Source organism: Pteropus medius, unplaced genomic scaffold, assembly GCF_902729225.1.
Source record: "Pteropus medius unplaced genomic scaffold, Ma_sr-lr_union100, whole genome shotgun sequence".
Taxonomy (NCBI): Eukaryota; Metazoa; Chordata; class Mammalia; order Chiroptera; family Pteropodidae; genus Pteropus; species Pteropus medius.
This window is the reverse complement of record NW_024351729.1, coordinates 15202836-15222324: the sequence shown is the minus strand read 5'-3', so window position 1 is coordinate 15222324 and position 19489 is coordinate 15202836. Positions and strand designations below refer to the sequence as shown.

The window sequence follows — 19489 nt, the reverse complement described above, 5'->3', positions numbered from 1 at the left end:
ACCCTAGATTTTTTAACTGCTGTTAAATATATGTCATATGAAACAGACTGAGCTTCACAGGTAAGCTCCAATGTTTGGGTTTGCTTTTTTACTGACAATTTTAGTGACTTCTTTGAATCTAATACTCATCTCAAACAAAATTCTCATAAGCTCTACTCTCCTCAAAATGCATTCAGAATTCCGTCACTTCTCAAAACCTCCATTGCCACCATAATGGTCCAAGCCATCTCCTCTCCAGCCTCATTTACTGCAATAGCCTCCATCTGGTCTCCCTGACTCCATGTTCCCTCGCCTTCCATTTATTCTTCACACAATAGCCCCAAATCTTCCAAAGTCTTCCCATTCCACTCTGAGCAAAAACCAAGTCACAATGTCTGAAGGCCCAATGGGATCTGTCTTCTCCCCAACCCTTTCTCCCCGACTTCAACTGCTGCTAAGGTCCTCCTTGCTCTTGTTTGAATGCAATGCCATTCCCCCAGATAGCCTCAAGGCTTATTCCCTTACCTCAAACATCAACTTCTGAGTAAACTTTCCCTATTTCAAATTACAACCCAAAACACTTCTTATACCCTTTCCTGCTATATTTTTCATCTGAGCACTCATCACCTTCCAATATTGGGTTGTTATTGTTTTCTTAAACTCCAAGGCTTATGGTTAATGAGGGTTGGGAATTATGTCTGTTTTGTTTCATGCATTAGCCACCTGGACGTTGTCAGGAGTTTAACAAACATTCAGTCCGTGTCAACGCTCTGTGTTCTTCCAGACTCCTCTCCATTAGTTTTGCATTTAACTTCCAAGAGAAGAGCATATCGGCTATGTCATACTCCGACTTCCCAAAAAGAGACTACTTTTAATGAATGCTGTTTTCATTTTCTATTGCTATCATAACAAATTATCACAAATTTAGTGGTTTCAAGTAATCCAAATTTATTTTCTCACTATTTCTGTAAATCACAAGTCCAGTAAGCATGGCTGGATCTCTGCTTATAGACACACGAAGCCAAAATCAAGATCTTGGCTGGCCTGCATGTCTTTCTGGAGGCTCTGAGGGACAATCTGTTTCGTTGCTCATTCCAATTGCTAGACTTCAGTTCCTTGCAGCTAGTTGTAGGACCGAGGTCCCTGTTTCCTTGCTGGGTGTCAGCTGAGGGCTGTTCCCAACTTCTAGAAGCCACTCGCATTCCTTGGCCCATGGCCTCCTTCCTCCATTTTCAAAGTCAGCAAAGCAGGTTGAGTTTTTCTCACATTTCGAGTCTGTTCCCTCCATACTCCTTTTCTGCGACTCTTCTGCCCTTCTTGGCCACCTTTAAAGGCCCATGTGATTATATTAGGCCCATCCAGATAATCCAGGATAATCACCCTATTTTAAGACCCATAACCTTAATTCCATTTGCTATGCTCCTTTGTCATGTAACATAACATATACAGGCATCACAACATATATTCACGTGTGGACACCTTTGGGAGGCCATTATTTCATTACCACAAGTATCATCCATTATAGTTCCCTCGATTTTTTAGTTACCAATTACACTAACTATAGCCAAGGATTTTTGTTCTCACTAATGTTCATGATGTCAAGCTGTCTGTTCAATTTTGATAGTCAGCATAATAGAACCTCACACAAACACTGACCTCTACAGAAAAGAATTCAGCATAACCCTGAAGTTAACCTTTTTTCTTTTTTTCTTTTTTTAAGAGCACAAGTGGCACAAAAGTAAATTTGTGATCTAATAAATACCAAAGAAGGCTAACTCAGGTGATAATCCACGGTAAATATATATAGTTAAGTCCACCTTAACTCTTTGCCCATTATTCCACACAGAGTTGAAATTAACTTCTTAATATCACCTGGAAACAAATACATGATTTGCTCTGTGGATTGCTGAAGCAATAAGAAAAAGAAAATGCCTTCCCTCGCCCACACTGATTTTCTTGGAAACAGCCTCACTTTGTTCACATAATAAAAGCCTGGGCTTTACTTATCACAAGCAAGCCAGGAACTCATCGCACAGGCTCCTGCTTCTGGAGGTGCACAGCTCCACCTGCTTATCTCTACCATTACCTTCTTCTTGTTTGTTTTCCCTCTGGTTTAAACCGAGTGTAATGAATCAATCTCTCCCAACAAATTTGCCCCAGACACTCTTCTCTATCTTGACAGCATTCCATATGGTTTCCCATCCTTTCATTTTGTCTGGAACAAGTCAGGCATCCTTATTTATCTGGACTGTCCAATCCTTTACCATCTATCTATTGGGTAATATACATAAATTGGATCTGAACACATCGTCTTGTGTTCTTGTAACTAGCTGTCTCTCTAAAATTCATGCTGCATTGTCATGTGAGGTGTTCAGGCAAGAGTTAGTCACATGATGGAATAAGATCTTCATATGTCTAAAATCCAATGACCATTTTATTCTATAATTACATAATCTTTATTTTTTTATTTTTGTTTTTGGGGTTTCTGCTTCTTTTTTTCTTTTCTTTTCTTTTTTTTTGTTTTTTGTTTTTATTCTATAATTATGTAGTCTTTAAATTTCTATGGAGAAAATCTGATGATATTTCCTCATTCTCTGAAAGGGACAGTTTTGTAGTACCCTCCATGATACCACTCCACACATATATACACATAGACATACCCCCAAAATTTCAGAAAACCAATATTCCTCCAAAATAATGTTTCTATAGATCATGTTCATCTCTCTGGTGGCTCTTCAACAATGAGAATGATATATATTCACAAAAGGTTGAAAAGATTGGGGAAGCCATGACCTCACAGATAATACAGAAATCTAAATTAACATCTATTCTTTGATCATCATTCCACCTCCTATGTGAGTAAATACTTTAATGATTTAGCAAGAAACTATTTAATTGCCTGGTGACTCATCAATCTCCCATTATAAATTAACACCATTAATCACATTCCCTGTAATCTTTTGTATGTGCCAGGTCAAACTAATTATTAGTGGGGCTTGAAAAACCATGATATTTACACAGAACAATCAAAAATTTGAAGGATCTAACTTTGTCTCATTTCAGTTCTACAGTTACCCATAATACAATGCGATGACACATTCGTAAAGCAGAACCAAAATCAATACTTTCTTGGTTTTTATTTTTAAATCCTTGAATAGTTTTACAACTGGGTATTTGCATTTATATTTCCTTTGCTTTCTTTCACAGACATGAAGAAAATTTTTAATTTTTATTATAAAATGTTTTGCATAAACGAAACAGAATATCATACATCCATCATCTAGAATTGACACGTTAATATTTTGCCATATTTATTTCATATAATTTATTTTTTTGCTGTGGTATTATAAAGTAAATTGTGGATAGGCTAAGAGCTCACTTCTAAATATTTTGATAAGCATCTCTTGATTTTCAAAAAATTTTTAAATGAAAATTTCCTAAATTGGCTGGTGATTTCAAAATGTGATTCCACTTTTTTATACAGAAAGTGAAGAAAATTTGAGTCAATTTACGTATAATTAGACATTTTTCATTAAGATACAGACCAAAGTTTGACCAGATTTAATCTACCTCATTTGTACGGAGAAAGACCTCAAAGAAAGTGTCTTTTCTCTTTTAATATTTTTATTCATCTACATGTTTCACATGATTCACTCCTTCAAAAATTTTGGATGTTACATAAGTTTACATCCAAATCATTGACTCATTTTATGTGTAAGTCTTGTGGTGTATGATGATTCCTACTTGCTTGCCTTTTACCCACCCTATTCCCTCTGCCAGAAATGTTTTACTTCCTCCTCTACACATCTAATTTCTAACCTTTTATTTTAAGGTGAGATGATTATTCCTCCAGGAAGCCTCCTCCAATCCCTCTCAAACGAATTGATGCTTTTTCAGTGATTCTGTTGTTAATAACACCCTACTGGTAGGTGTCAGTCTCCCTTACTACATCATCGTCTCCGTGGGGCAAGGATAGAATCTAATTTATTTCTCCCAGTGCTTACAACACACTGTGGGCACATAATATATCTGTCAAACTGTCAAAGGGACACTGAAGATGATAATGTTGGACGAGGTAATCTCTGAGATATCTTCCAGCTTAAAATTTCATGAGACTTCAGAGAAAATAGTACATTTAACCTTCATAGATAATAATCCTTATAAATTCCTTCATGGTGACGCTGCTCCTTCAGTGTTCTTTAGAGATAGAATAAGTAATTCCCCTTGTTGACACTATTTGGCTATTCAGAAAACTGCTTCCTAGGACAAGACACCTACAAATGCTGAATTAATACAAACATTTTATTTCTTAAAACATGGCTTAGCTGGCTGTAAATTAAAAGAATAAATCTGAGGCCAGCAATTCTATTCCATAGAGTCAGCAAGCACTGAATTTGGGGCTTCCTTAAGTTAATCACTAAAGGAATTAAATATAATATATAGTTTCAAACTAGTAGGGGGAGAAAATATGAAATAAGGAAAAAAGTCAATCAATTAAAAAAGAAGCTAAAAGAAGGTGGGTGTGGGGAGTGGAAGGGACACACAGGAAGAGCTGGTGAAAAGAAAACCCAAATAAAATAGTAGAATTAAATGCAAATACTGTATATTAATAATCACAATTAATGTAATTGGGATAAATTCTTCAGTTAATAGATAAAAATTATCAGAATGAATAACAAGAAAAAGTCCACGTTTGCCTTGTTTATAAGAGACTCGCAAACGTAAATATATAGAAATGTTTACTAAAAGATGTAAAAAGGGAGCAATTTAACGGATACACAGTGTCAATTTTGTAAGATGAAAAATTTATGGTAACTGGTTGCATAACAATATGAATATGCAATAATATTAGACTGTACATTTAAAAATGTTTGAGATGGTAAATTTAATGTTATGTGTGCTTTACCACAATTAAACACTTTTTTAAAGGATGGGGAAAGATATGTATGGCAAATATCTACCAAGAGAAAAAAAAAACTAATGCTGTTTTTTAAATATTGTTATCTTTAATATAATTTTACATTATATATTATTTAATATTTAAAGCAAAAGTATACTAAAGATAAAGAGGGCTGCTTCATGCTGATAAAAAGGTTTAATTTACCATGAAATATAGCATTTCTAAACTCATGTATGCCAAATAACATATTTTCAAAATACATGAAGCAAAATATTTACCATCCAAAAATGGGAGATTTTAAAATATAACCTCAGACAAGGATAGGTCAAGCAAATGGAAAATCATTATTTATACAGAATATGTGAACCATATAACCAATAAGCTTAATTGAGTGGGCACTGTAAAACAATGTACTCAGATGAAGAATACACATTCCTTTGAAGACCACATGGAACGTTATCAAAAATGACCACTCTATAAGCCAGTAGGTCTCAACACATTTTTAAAAACCATATCATGCAGATCATATTCTTTGATAATAATTGAGAAATCAATCACAAAACTTTTTTAATATTTGGAGACTAGAATGAAGCAGATATCAAACTACATATTTTACTATGGGGCATAGCTTTATCTGCTGCATTCAGATTGCTGGGAATTTAGGGAGCTTGGTATATAGTACTTCCCTTCCCAGTTGAATTTAGAACTATTTGAGAAATTACATAAGGAGTCAGGCAGATGGAGATCAAATAACCACCTTATTAAGAAAAAAGTTATTTGGAGAACATGGCCTAGGTACATATCAATGGACTTTCTTGTTTGCTCCTCTGACTTTTACATACTACTGAAAATTGCAGGCAATACCCACAAGGACAGCGCCTGCCCTTCCAAGGTTATCGCATGATCAAGGACAGATTGCAGGCGGACAGATCCCAAAGACAGGCCAGATAAAGAGACGGATATACACAGTTGTTATTCCCAAACTCACAAATCGAGCAAGTCATTCCTTCCATAGGTAGGGAAGTTAGTGGCTTAAAGAGACTCTCATTCTCTATGTGCACTTCCACATGGAATGACTGATCAGGGTCTTCCTACTGCTAAGTAAGGAGGGAAATCTGCAATCTTTGTGAGGACTGGGGCAAGGCACAAGGAGGATACAATTTTCTTGGTATCTTTACCTCCTTCCTGGAGCTCAGCTGTGATGTTGAGTTCACACTGTATTTTAGCTTTCAGCACCAGGACGATCTGCTCTTCTATAGTAATGGTGCCATCAGAATCCAGCTGTAGAAATGAACAAAATGTAAACAGTGAAAAACATTCTCATAATCTTTTTTTAAAGCCATGATACATACTTTCATTATTTTACCTAATACAATTGAAAATTAAAGTTTTCATATCAAGCTATCCAAAATAATCCTTTATCTGAATCAAAATTCAAAATCCATCCATGTAAAAGATTTTAGAATAATCTTACTTTTACCTTATTTGCCTAAAGAAAAAAGAAAATCTCATACAACCATATACTAAAAAAAATTAATATAACTAGGTAATTACATTAGATATAATTAGAAAAAATAATAAACAGTTTGAAAATTTCCTAGAATGTATGGAGACCCAATATTTTATTAATTCTCTTGCAATATGTCAGTTATGGCGCATATAGAAAGAGAATGGTCTAGAAGACTAAATTTAGCTCTATTGAAAATTTACCATGGAACCATGGGCAAATCACTAAACATTGGAGGTTCATCATAGACCTTAACAAGCATTTAGCCCAGGAATCAGAAGTTAAAGGAGGATCTGGGGAAAGGTAGAACAGTTGCAGGCCTGGCTGCTGCCCCCCTCTAATGAGATGAGCCAGCAGATAAGGAATAATGTGTGTGAGATACAAAAGTGCCTGCCTTGACCGTGCGAGTGTAAAAAACTAAATGGCTGCTACTTCACCTCTGCCCTCCAATGCTCATGAAAAATTGTTTCTTGTGGCTCACTCTAACCAGAAACTTAAAGGGAATTCCAGGAAATATAGTTTAACAAAGCCAAATTGACACATTACAAAGCCACCAAAATCCACCTCTGTGAACTTGGCATCCATACACATTTCTTTAAACCATTAAATTTCAAAAAATTCAACAATGAAGTCATGCTTTCACCTAACATGATACAATTCATTTGCTACCAAAAATGACTTCAGAGGAAAAGAATTTTAAGGAGGGAAAAATCTATATTTGTCATCTATGGTTGTGTAGCAAATCAACCCAAAACTTAGTTGCTTAAAACAACAAATCTTAATTATCTCATAGTTTGGGAGAGGTCTAGATGGGTGGTTCTGGCTCAGAGTCTCCTATGAAACTGCAGTCAAGACTTCACCTATAGATACTGTCATCTGAAGACTTGACTGAGACTAGATGATCCACTTCCAAGATGGCCCACTCACATGATTACCGTCAGGGAGTCTTAGCTCCCCAGTGGCTGATGGGAGGAAGCCTCCATTCCTCACCACATGGTTCTCTCTTTACAAGTGCTTCAGTGTCTTTACATGTTGCTGGCTTCCCACAGAGTGAATGATTCCAGAAAGGAAGCAAAGAGGAAGCCATCATGCCTTTTACGATCTAGTCTCAGATGTCACTCATGATCAGTCCCATCATATTCTTTTTATTAAAAGCAAATCACCAACTCTCATTCAAGGGGAGAGAAATTAATCTCTACCTCTTAAAGGGAAGTATCGAAAAATTTGTAAATATATTTTTTTAAATCACAATTTTCTGCAAGTGATCATCTATTTTCTAGAAAGAGAATACTGGGTATTTTGTGTTCTGTAGATTTAACAATAATAGGGTTCAGAGATTTGCATTTCTGTTTTCAGTTAGGGATTGAGAGATTCTTAAATCAAATGACATCATATCACCTATCAGTCTGTCTAAGTGACAAACTTCCTATAATACAATCCTTTGCAAATCCAAATCTTTAATTTTAGACTGCAAAAACACTTATTCTCTAGAATCATTATTTAAGGAAAGTGGGGGGAAAGCCTTTTTTATGTTGTGCAATAAGACATTATGAACTGAACATTACAAATCAAAAGATGTTTACATCATTATCCATAGGCAGTATACTTAGAGATTATTGATAATTATGATTTTAAATGACACAGAAAATGATAGACTGGCAGGTTAAACTAAAATGAAGGATCTAAAAAATATGTCTATCATAAGAACTAATTTTAGTATCAAAAAATTATGTTATTCCTGAAAATTATGAGTTTATTATTTTCTGAGTTTATATATTTATAATATAAAAAGTAGATTAATAAATAATCATGTATGCAGTTTTGGAGACTGCTGGAAAATATTCATAACTCAATGCTCACATTCATTTTAATGATTTTTTTTCATGAAAAGAGAATAATCAAAATCTAATTTGGGTGGTTGGCACACACAACAAAATTTAACTATAAGGTTAGCACAATGCAGATTCAGAGTTATAAGTAGCCACACTAAATTGAACCATAAAATCCCACGTAAAGGGAGAATGAAATGAAAACAGATGAGTCATTTGAATGGGCATGGAAGGAAAACTGACTTCTTTCTCATTCATTCTTCAGAAAGTCAGGCACCATTCAAATGGGTCTTTTTTTTTTCTGGCTGTTTTTTCAGCTCAGTAGTTACTTTCTTTGACTTAAGTCATAGAAAGCACTGGGTAAATCATGACCAAGTTGCAGAACTATAAATTTGATTAAGAGACATTTGACTTCTATATCAAATATGAACATTTCAAATCACTCATACCATTTTTAGTTGAACAAATACATTTTTTGTTTTATTTTGTGTATATGCGGCCCTTGTAGATAGCCTTTCAGGAGCATAAGCATTATATAAACTACAGCTTCTAAAGATATTGTGTTCTTAAAAAAGTAGCCAGTTTAACCCAGGAGCAGGTTTGATTAGGATGTCCTAATTCATAATCTGTTAAATTGATCTTTAGACATTTCAAGTGACAGTAAGAAAATGCTTAACATCTTTTATGTTGCTTTCTTTTCCTCCTTTGTTACAGATACAAATGTTTTGCACCATAGACATTAAAACAGAAGATCACTTCTCATACTCAATATCTATTTCAATGTTTCATATTCAATGTCCACTATTCAATGTTACTCCAAAAATAATAATTGCATCCAAAACAAAGTGGTACATTTAGAAAAATAGATGTTAGTAATTTTTCCTGTGCAAATGATCATTTACAATTTGAAATAAAATGCTGATTTCAATCTGTCACATACTTGATAGCTAAAAGAAGCCCTAATTTGATCATATCTACCTTATTGAAAGTACACAAAATTGTCATTATAGACACTGTTAATGTCAGAATATGTGAATCTTCATAATTATAATATTCACATTTATTTCATTTTAAAGTAATTATGAATCTATAAATTACATGTGTTTAAAAATAAGCATTCTGGAACTTCTCTTTCTGGCATGATAAAGTAGATGTACTTTCCTCTATTCCTTCCAATAAGTACAACTACAAACTCTGGGCATTATGAATAAAACGAACATAAGATGATTCTGAAAGGTGAAGAGCAGAAAGCAGAACACCTAGGGACCTCAGACCCTGAAGAATAATACAGTGGGAAATCCTCTGGGTTTTCTTTTTGTGTCATATATTCCCAACCTGTATTTGTAGAAGCTGGAAACTCTGAAACAACAACAGGTGCTAACCAAAAAAGAAAAAAAGTCTCAAGAAAACCCTGCTCTCTACAGCAAAGAAAGGAAAGGCATCCTGACAAGACAGAAAACTTTTAGACAATAACAGTTCAGCCCAAGCACCACAAAAAAAAACGACAGTCCTGCCCTGATCCACACCAGCAAAGGCCAGGTGGGGCCCAGACTTCCACACTCCCCAGGCTGTAAGGAGATGTCCCTACGCCCTCCCCAGAGTGCTTTCAGAGCGAAGTGGAGAGCTGGGACTTTCACCCACACTGGTCTGTAATGAGGCCCGTCAGAGTCCCCCGACCCTGGGTGTCAGTGGAGACCATGTGGGCCTCCTGGACTTCCACACTGGCCTGACAGTAACAAGGTGTCCCTGCATGTTCCCCCTGGGTGGTGTCAGAGAAGACAGTGGAGAGTCAGTCCAGCAGCTCCACTGTGGTGTCCGTGAGACCACCCCCCGCCCTTCAGGAACCAGGAGCTTCTCACCTTGGGTGTCAACAGAAGCTGGTTGAGGAACCTACACTGTTACCTCCACTGAGCAGTTACAAGGTGAGATTTCTTAGATCTGAATCCGCAGGTAGAGCAGGCTTCAGGAGGATGAGTGAACATAAAAATTCATCAGGGCAGGGGTTTGTGGATTTGCATTTTTTTCGGTCAATCCTTGCTCTACCACTTGCTACGGAATTGGTGAGGAATGGAATGGATGTTGGAGAGGCCATGCTCATTTCCTTCATAAGGTAGTTGTGAGAATTAATGAAAGGAATGCATAGAGTGCTTAATTGTTTTATATAGTGAACACTGTATAAATGTTAACTGATATTACTGCTGTTATCACCAAGTCTATACTTTTATTACCTTCTAAATATATTTGACCAAAATAAATTTACTAAAGCAAAAGGAAAAAAAATGCTAAACACGAGAAACCTTGGGCAAAGATCAGGCAGGTCTTTTCCATTTCCATTTGAATATCTACCACCTACACTGCACAAATGTGGAAGTAAAAAATAAACTAGATATAGCAGAAAGAAGGAAAATGAATAGATACTGCAGGCGGGGAGACAGAAGTCAAAAGTAGAGGCAAAGAACTCATCTGTGCATTATTGGCATCGGTCTCCTCTAGAGTGGAAGCTTCTTGGAGGGTAGGACCTTGTCTTAATCACTTTAAGAGCCTGCATAATAAACATAAAATACATAGTAGTCCAATGCAATTTTATTGAATTGAAAATGAAAAGATCTAGGGAAGAAGGTTTTTAATTTAATTTAATTTAATTTGATTTAATTTTATTTAATTTTATTTAATTTAATTGGAGGGTATCTCCTTTGTTCACAGAAAAGCCTTCTACTCATTCTACACTGTTTGTTCTGGTTTAGCAGCAAGGAGTGTCGAGCATATTTATTCTACAAGTATTTGTTGAGACCTACCGTGGAGAAGACACGACCTATAGACACTACGGCAGAAGACAGATACAAAAGAAATCCAAGCCATGGATTTGGCCTTTGGATAGGTCAGGAGGTGCAATATGGCTCTCAGGTACCCAGTACACATTTATCATGAGTAGTGAAAAAATACAACAGACTCACAAACAAAATGCCTTTACTAATATGTTAGCAATTGCATGGGAAATAAAGTATGCTGTATCTTTTGGACTGATTTTAAAAGGCTTTTCTGATGCTACAAGAAACCCAACATATCTACTTAAGGTTCCTTTCAGTTTTTAGATAGCTCTAAGTTCAATTAATCAACATGAAAAATGCGCTTGAGTTTTGCTTATATGACTATCAAGAGCTTCTGGATGTTATGTCTTACAGACTTTAGTCATCTAGAAAATAAGATGCCAGAATATATGTTGAAAGGAGAAGTTCTATGTTGGCACTCATTATATGGATGAGTGCTTTTCTGAAGGCAGATTCCCTGTGGTGTAGGCAGAATAATATGCAAGCTTAGACATATCTCATGCCCACAAAATTGGTTTAAATCATTGTTAAACCAATCTTTGCTCTCAGAAAAATGTATTTTAAAAAATAACTGGAAAACTTTTCTCATAGAAAACAGCTAGTCTGATTGTGTAAGTAGGAAATGAAAATAAGTTATTTTCATTTAGGAAATTTCATCCAGTTTGCAATTTGCTGTAAATGGTTTCATAAAGGAGAAGCAGAAGTTTGCCTTTAGGAGCTTTTCGTTAACACCTATAAGTCTTGTCACACAAATATTTGGCCAACTAGTATTAAACAACATTTTTGTTTGTTTGCTAGCTATTTTAATTTCTTATTAATCTGTATGTTATTACTAACAAGCATATTTGATGTATTTGCCAATTTGAGGAGCTATATTAGTAACCCTTCTAACTTCATCATGCAAGCATTTAACCAATATTTAATGAGCATCTACTAGGTACCATAACACTGTAGAAAAATGATTAAGAATCAGTTCTTGCCCTCAAGTAGCCCAGTATCTGTGGCAAGAGCTCAATACAACTAATATGACATGTTAAAAAGAAATAACCTATCAGTCTATGGCCATGCCACCCTGAACATGCCCCATCTCGTCTGATCTCAGAAGCTAAGCAGGGTTGGACCTGGTTAGTATTTGGATGGGAGACCACGTAGGCATTTAAAAAAAAAAAGAAAAGAAAAGAAAAAAGAAATAACTTATCATTTATGACTTTAAAATAAAAATCAAACATGGTCTCATTCAAAATTTCTGTGCTAGTCTTACATTTAACAACAAAATTAGCAATGATGTTACATTTATTAAAAACCTAGAGCAAATATCATATTTACTGATAAATCTTTAGAAACAGTTCTATTGAAGTAATAATGAGATGAGATGCCTGCAATAATTACTACCACTCGATGTTATACAGGGAGTTACGGCTAATGCAATACAATAAGATAAAAGATAAAAAGAAATAACAGAGATAGATATTGGAGAAAATTGTTACTGTTCAGAAATAAACTTGGTAGGTATAAATCAATCAATAAAAATAATAGAGATTCTCTATACCAGTCATAACTAATTAGAAAAAGTAATAGAAATTATGATAACGATGATGATGATGATGATGATGATAACGACGGCGATGACTACAACGATGGCTCACTCTGTGACAGGCATTACATTAAATGCTTCTCCTGAGGTTTTCATGTGATCCATACACCAACACAACGAATCTGGCATTAGGTCACCCCCATTTTGTAAATGAAGAAACTGAGTTTTTGAGACGTTAAGTAACAGCCAAAGAGGAGGAAACAGATTCTAAATTCAGTTCTAATAACACAGTCTATAACCTTAACCATCTTATGTAGTTCTCTCCCGCTCCAGAAAGCTGTGATTTACTTTCTTTGAGAGTCTATAAAATTCCATGAGCCAATGGAATAATTGCCAAACTCAGCACTTGGCCTGCTTGCCAGTGACTGAGGTGAGGGAGCTCTGGAACTGCCGAGCTCTCCCAGAGGCAGGCTTTCCCAGCTCTGCTCCTCCCTCCACCTTCATGACCAGACGCAGGTTCCGCTGCATCCTTTGTACCCAGGGCAGCCACCTCTGCCCTTCAGAATAGAACGACCTGTTTAAAATTAAAACTGGAGTAAATGACTAGAGACTGGAGTTCCAAGTGAGATCAAAAAGGATGAATTTTCTTGGAATGAAAGAAATGCAAATTAGCTTATTCAAACATTTATGGAGAACCTACCACCCAAAGGCACCATGCTAATTGTCACCGTGGGTTCCAAATTGCTTATTAGCCCCTTTCCCCTGTGAATTTATAATCCAGAGGTAATCTTATTGAGACTTATAATCCAGAGGTAATCTTAAAACCATCTGCATGCTCTTTTTCAAACAAGTTAGCCAGCCCTTTCAGGGCCACTATGCTCTCACTGAGAATATTAGTCACACGTGTGACTTTAGGTACTCCCTGTGAAATGATGGTGCTAAACCCAGAGCTTTTCTCAAGCTCCATAATCCAATATCCAACCTTCTACTAAATATCTCACAGGCTGCTCATACTCAGCTTAGCCAAAAATTTAATTCATCATACTTGCCCCAACCATTCTCCTTTTAGTTAAATGTATCTTCTGCCTCCTAATTCCGTCTGCCTCCTGGCATCTCCACTTCTACAAGGACACACTGGTGACTATCGAGACGGCTGCAACTGCCTGCTGATTAGTTGCTCTATCTTCAGAACTTCTTCAAGGGGGGGAGATAGATTTTAATCAAGCACAAATATTAATAAATATAAAATTAAAACATCTATTAGTACTATGAATAAAATGTCCAATTGGGCTCTGAAGGAGAAACCGTAAGGAATAGAAGGAAAATTGTTGCAGGCAGACAGAATAGCCTTGCAAAATTCACACACACACACACACACACACACACACACACACACACTCCATTTAAAAGCTTTTAGTGGCTCCCAATCATGTTTAGAAATAATCTCAATCTAAATCTAATAATCATTCCATTAAAAAGTCCTTTACTAATTGGCTAATAGAAGGGGCGGGATGCTGATATTTTCATTATCAGACACCTTAAGGCTTTTGTCTGTTTGGGTATTTTTAAATTCAACACTCCCATGTTCTGTGAGATAAATGCCATTATTGCCCTTATTTCAGAATGGAGGAAATGGAGGCTCAAAGAGGTGAAATGAACTGCCTAAAGTCACATTGCTGTTAAACGATTTAAAGAGAAATTCAGAGAAATTCAAAGAAATTCAGCAAAAACTAACGGAGGGAAGAGAAAGGAGACAGATTCTAATAGATGACAAAACCAACTGAAGCTCAAGATAGGAAATTAAATGGAATGTATGAATGTAAGTTTAAAATGCTCTATTTTTCTTCACAAAGAATTGAGGAAGTTCTGAGGAAATGAGACCCACTCTACATTACTAAGAAAGAGCCCCATCTGGCTCTCATTTTTCTTGCTGCTTCTGGGCTCCCACTGCTGAGGGGACTATCCACAATTAGTGCGGCACTGAGAAGCCCATTGCCCAAAACTAGAAGACAAATGGAAACAGTCCTGGCTGTCAATGGGAAAGAACCAACCAACCACTGGATCTATGGCTACAACAGTGCTTGTGGGAATAAACACAATACAGAGATAACCAGCCGTCAAGTTTCAATGTGCTTTTGCTAAGGGTAGTCCTCTAGCTTACCATCTTGGGGAAGCGACTCTGTCCCCATTATGTCTCATTCTTAAATCTACCAATAATGGCTTGTTGGTAATTCCATCTATTATCACTGTAATTTCCAATTAACACAAGTGTCTGAGATACAGAATGTAGTTTTACTTATTTTATTATGTATCCCCTTTTATCTCTATACCTCACTCCTACTTCTCTACCTTCCTATGTGCAACCTTCTATGTGAAGTATATAGGAATATATATCTTTTATCTGAATATGTTAATAAGTGTTGCTGTTTTATGGGCATGTATTTAATGTGTGTAAATGGTATTAAATCACATCTCTCATTATTTCTATGCCATATCTTACCCTGTTTTAAAGATCTCATTCATGCTTCATTATGTACATGAAATCCATTGCTTTTTATTACTGCATAATACCCCATTATGAACATCCAGATTGCCACTAACACCACAGAATTATGGCCATAACCATTATAGGTTTCTGTGAGAAACTGCTTGGACTATGTATGTCCAGGGGTGGGTGCTGCTGAGACAGAGGGTGTGTGTATACATAATTTAGCTAAGCGGTACCCAACTGCTCTTCATAATGAGGGTCTCGATCTGAGGGGTGGGTTCCAGAGTAGAAGCCAGAGTGTGAATCATGGCTACTCTACTTGTTAGCTTGTGTGACCTAAGAATATTATCTAACATCTCTTAGCCCCATTTTCTCATTTATAAAGGATAAACAAGTGATGGAAGGAAATCTAGCTTTGGTGATGAACACACAATATAATATATATATGAAATTATTGAATTATATACACTTGAAACTTATTTGATTTGATTAATCAATATCACCCTAATAATTTTTAATTTAAAAAAAGTTTAAAAATAAATATAATAAAGTGTGAACAATTACAGTGCCTATCTCATAAAGTTACTATGGTAATTAAATGAGATAATAATAGATTAAAATGCTTAGCGTGATATTTGGCACATGGTAAGAAAATAAATATCATTGCTGATTATCTTTTTGTTTTTTTCCTACCAGTAAGAGATTTTGGATTTTCCAATAGACTCTGAATCTTCACACTGGAAAGTCAGTAAGAGCTCATCCTCCACACTGCAGAGTAGAGAGACGAAGTTTCCTACCTGAGCAGATCACGTGTTATCAGAGGAGGAATTTGAACGCAGCTTTCTGGGTGCCCGGGCTAGTGCTCCTACCCCCGACTCCAGAATATTTGTGCCCGTGTTGGGATTGCACATAAACAAAAATGCATAATAACTAGAAAACAAAACCTGCCCATTGGTATCTGCTCACACATGGCACTCTATGGAACTTACGTAGTTCCACTCAGTATGTCATGAGCTTCTGAGAATTTTTTCAAGTTGTAGTGATGGATTTGTTCTCACTTCCTTGCACACACACACTGTCTGAGAGCCACACACTCTTGCAGCTGAGGAGTTTGGAGAAGGTGACTAAATCACATGGGGTCAGCCTACTCCCAAGGCCAGCAAAATCAGTGTTATTCCTTGATAATTTTTGTAAAGGAGGCAGCCGTGGAGGTATACCACTGAGAAAGTCCTCTGAGAAAGAACCAGCCATTTGTCTGTAAGGAGTACAGTTGGCTGACAGCCTCCAGCTGCAGTGCTTTCAAGCATCTGTCGCAGCTTTGCAGCCAAGTCTATGAGTTTATAAATAACCAACAGCCAATGACCGAGCACAGTGGGAATACTAGGACCTAGCCACTTTATCACCATATGGGACTCCTCCGATGGGCAACCTTTACCCAGAGCTCTCCATGGGGTGGGCCAAGATTTTGTCAGATTTGCATCCTGGTCTGAGGCTCTTCCTATCCAATTCTGCTTCCTCACCCTTTTATCTTTCACAGCATTACCCTCAATAAACCTTCTGCACCCCTGATTCCATCTCAGTGTCTATTTCCAGAAGGACTCACTGACACAGTAAAGAAAAAACTACACCTATTTATACAGTGGTCTACATTACCATGTGACAATCTGGCTTTAGGAAATGTATTGCTCTGCTCTGTAATGATGCATGAATGAATGAGTTTTGAACTATGCATCGAGGCAAAGGCAGCATCTTTGCCACCACAGAGGTCTTTAAAACAGTTGATGAGTACCAGTCTATAGTATCTATTTTGTGATGTGAGTTAATGTTTATCAAATATTAACAATTATTCTATGCAAGCTAATTCTGCTTGGATGTGTACTCTTTGTTGTTCTATCAATATATTTAATTTTTTTAATATACGTATATATTAGCTGGCAATGAAGATGAAGAAAGTGAAGATCAGAGAAGGTGTCAGTGTGTCATTGTAAATCAATTTAACTTTCAGATTTTGTTTAAAGCGTCAAAAATGTAATATATTATTATAAACTGTCATTTCTTATCATTCTTAATCTATAAACATAAATAGAAGTCATTTTAAAGCAATGAGTCTCAACCAGAGGCAATATTGCCTCCCAAGAAACATTTGGCCATATCTATAGACATTTTTGGTTGTTACAACTGGGCAGGGGTGGCAGAGGCGATGGTGGGGGGAAGGGTGCAAATGGCATCTAGTGGAAAAAGGACAAGGATGTTGCTCAATATCCTACAATTTATAAGACAATCCCACAACAAAGAATTATATGGCCCAAAATGTCAATAGTACCTTGGTTTAAAATTGTAGAAAATAATGTTCAATGACCTAATTGTTTTATTGAAAGCTAAAAGTAAAGGAGATATTCTGCTTATAATCCCATGGTGATTTTTTGTTGTTGCACTAATCAATATCTTTCCATTTCCTTAGAAAAAGTAATCTAGAACATTGAGTAAAATAAATAGTTAATTTGCCCCCAAACAGGATTTTTAAGTATATTATTCAAATATCTTATGAGATAGAAATACAAGAATTACATTAGAGATCAGCAGAGTTCTGTAACTGTCACCAAATTCTTTTGAGTTTCGTCCCATTCAGTCATATTCCTTCATGCTGGTAAAATATTTTTAAGTTTGAGCATACCCTATTCTTAAGGGCCCATTGCTAATCTTTTAGTCAGTTATAACACACGTACTGTTTGATTTTTTTAAAACAGAATAAGTTTACGTGAAACATCCTGGTCGTGTTAGGTAAAGCCCAATATTTAGCAGACCATTTCCTTTAATTTAGGTCTTTATGTGATTAAAAAACTATCGCACTTTTAGAACGACCGAAATTTAAATTGATCATATGAAAGCCAAGAACATAGTATTAAGTTTAGATAGTATCAGTACATACATCAATGCCTAATTTTCTCACGATGAAAGAACTTAAAAAAAAAAAATCAGACTTCATTTGACGGTCAAGGTGCGCCCCCTGCCGAACAGAAGGGAGAAATAATGTTGATTCAGTCTAAATTCACAGGGCTCTTAAAACTGAATTACACCCACCAACACATCTCTTTCTAGCTCATCTGAAGAGATGTGTACAAACTCTATACTTTATTTTACACACACACAAAAAAAAATGTGTGGATGAATTGTGACCTACACATTTAAGAAGCTCAATTGCGAAAGATTCCCCAGAAAATCTCTAAACGACATTAGCAGTACGAAATGACAACTGCCACGTATTCTTAACGTTAACAACAGAGCTATATTTAACACGATTTTTCTTTCCATCTAGTCTCTTTGCTTTGGTGATATCAAGGAGAGTCGGTTATCCTTTCAGACAGTGGTCACAATCGATCCTAGAAGTTTAAGTTCTCATAAGTGACGGTAAATTGCCAGCAGACAAAAATAATTTGGATTAATTAAATGGCACCAAGGAATCTAAGAGTTGAAGAATTAAGTTCCTTCCCCTCCCAGCCTTACCCTCCTGATCCAGAACCTCGTTGCTTCTAAATATCGTCTTACTTTGCAGATACCAAGATGCTGATCTGAACAGTGCCTGCCCCAGGACATCGCTTACCTAAAGCACATCTTTGCAGCTCCACTAAATGTCTGTCAAACCCTGCCAGGTGCACACGTGTGTGTGTGTGTGTGTGTGTGTGTGTGTGTGTGTGTGTGTGCGTGTGTGTGTGTGTGTGTGTGTTAGTGCGTGGATGTGTTAGCGACGCGTCCGCACGCCTTGGTCTCATCTTGGTCTCCCTCGTGCCGTGTCCAGCTGGAGGTTCGGGGAAGCAGGTGCCGTGGGGCTCGGCTTCTTACCTGGGCTCCGACGAGGAGGCAACTGCCGAACAGCAGCCACCCCCAGGCGTGAGGCGACACCCTCGCCCCTGCCATGCCGCGACCAGCTGTAGCGAGAAGCAGGGGACGCTCTTCCCGGCCCGGGAGAAGCTCCGCACTCGCAACTTGGAGGGCGCGGGGCAAACTTGTGGCGGGAAGCGCGGTGCAGCTGGGGTGACGGGGCCTGGGGCCACCCGGCTGGGGATGCCCGGAGCCGGGCTGCCGACGCCCGCGCGCCTCGGATGCGGGTCCTGATGCACAGTGTCTCGCCGCTTGGTCCGGTTTTCAGGGAAGAACTGTTCGCGTCCCGGCCTTGACTCACTGCTCCCGCGACCCCTGGCGGAGAGGGGCAGTCCCCGCGCCCCTGCAAGAGCGGCGAGGAGGCAGTCGCGCTTTTCTCGGAGTCACTGCGTCCTGAAGCCCAGGGGACCCGAGGGCGACGGAGCCAGATCGCTGCTGTCACCACTCTCGACTTGCACAGTCTTTGCTTCCCTCCAGTCTGTTTGTCTCTAGGGGCGCCCTTGGTCTTCGGGGAGTAGTCCAAAAGTTCCCTACTGTCCAGACAC

General features: G+C 37.4%; 1 protein-coding gene across 6 annotated transcripts in view; it reads right to left on the bottom strand.

Moving 5' to 3' along the window:
- PTH2R (parathyroid hormone 2 receptor) overlaps positions 1-19119 on the bottom strand; it is a 78582-nt gene extending 59463 nt beyond the window's left edge. For 3 of the 6 annotated variants that reach the window (XR_005649029.1, XR_005649030.1, XM_039844609.1), the window contains exons 1-2: positions 18906-19119; positions 6058-6160 (exon numbers count right to left, since the gene is read on the bottom strand). Coding sequence is in view for 1 of the 6 variants with exons in the window: in XM_039844609.1 (XP_039700543.1) it covers positions 6058-6160; positions 18906-18980 (178 nt within the window). In the remaining 5 variants the exon portion in view is untranslated. Of the gene's footprint in view, positions 1-1741; positions 1837-6057; positions 6161-6589; positions 6929-18666; positions 18751-18905 lie in introns of those variants that run through there. The other 3 variants (XR_005649032.1, XR_005649031.1, XR_005649033.1) reach the window with 3 other exon arrangements.
- Between the last annotated feature and the right edge of the window lie 370 nt (positions 19120-19489).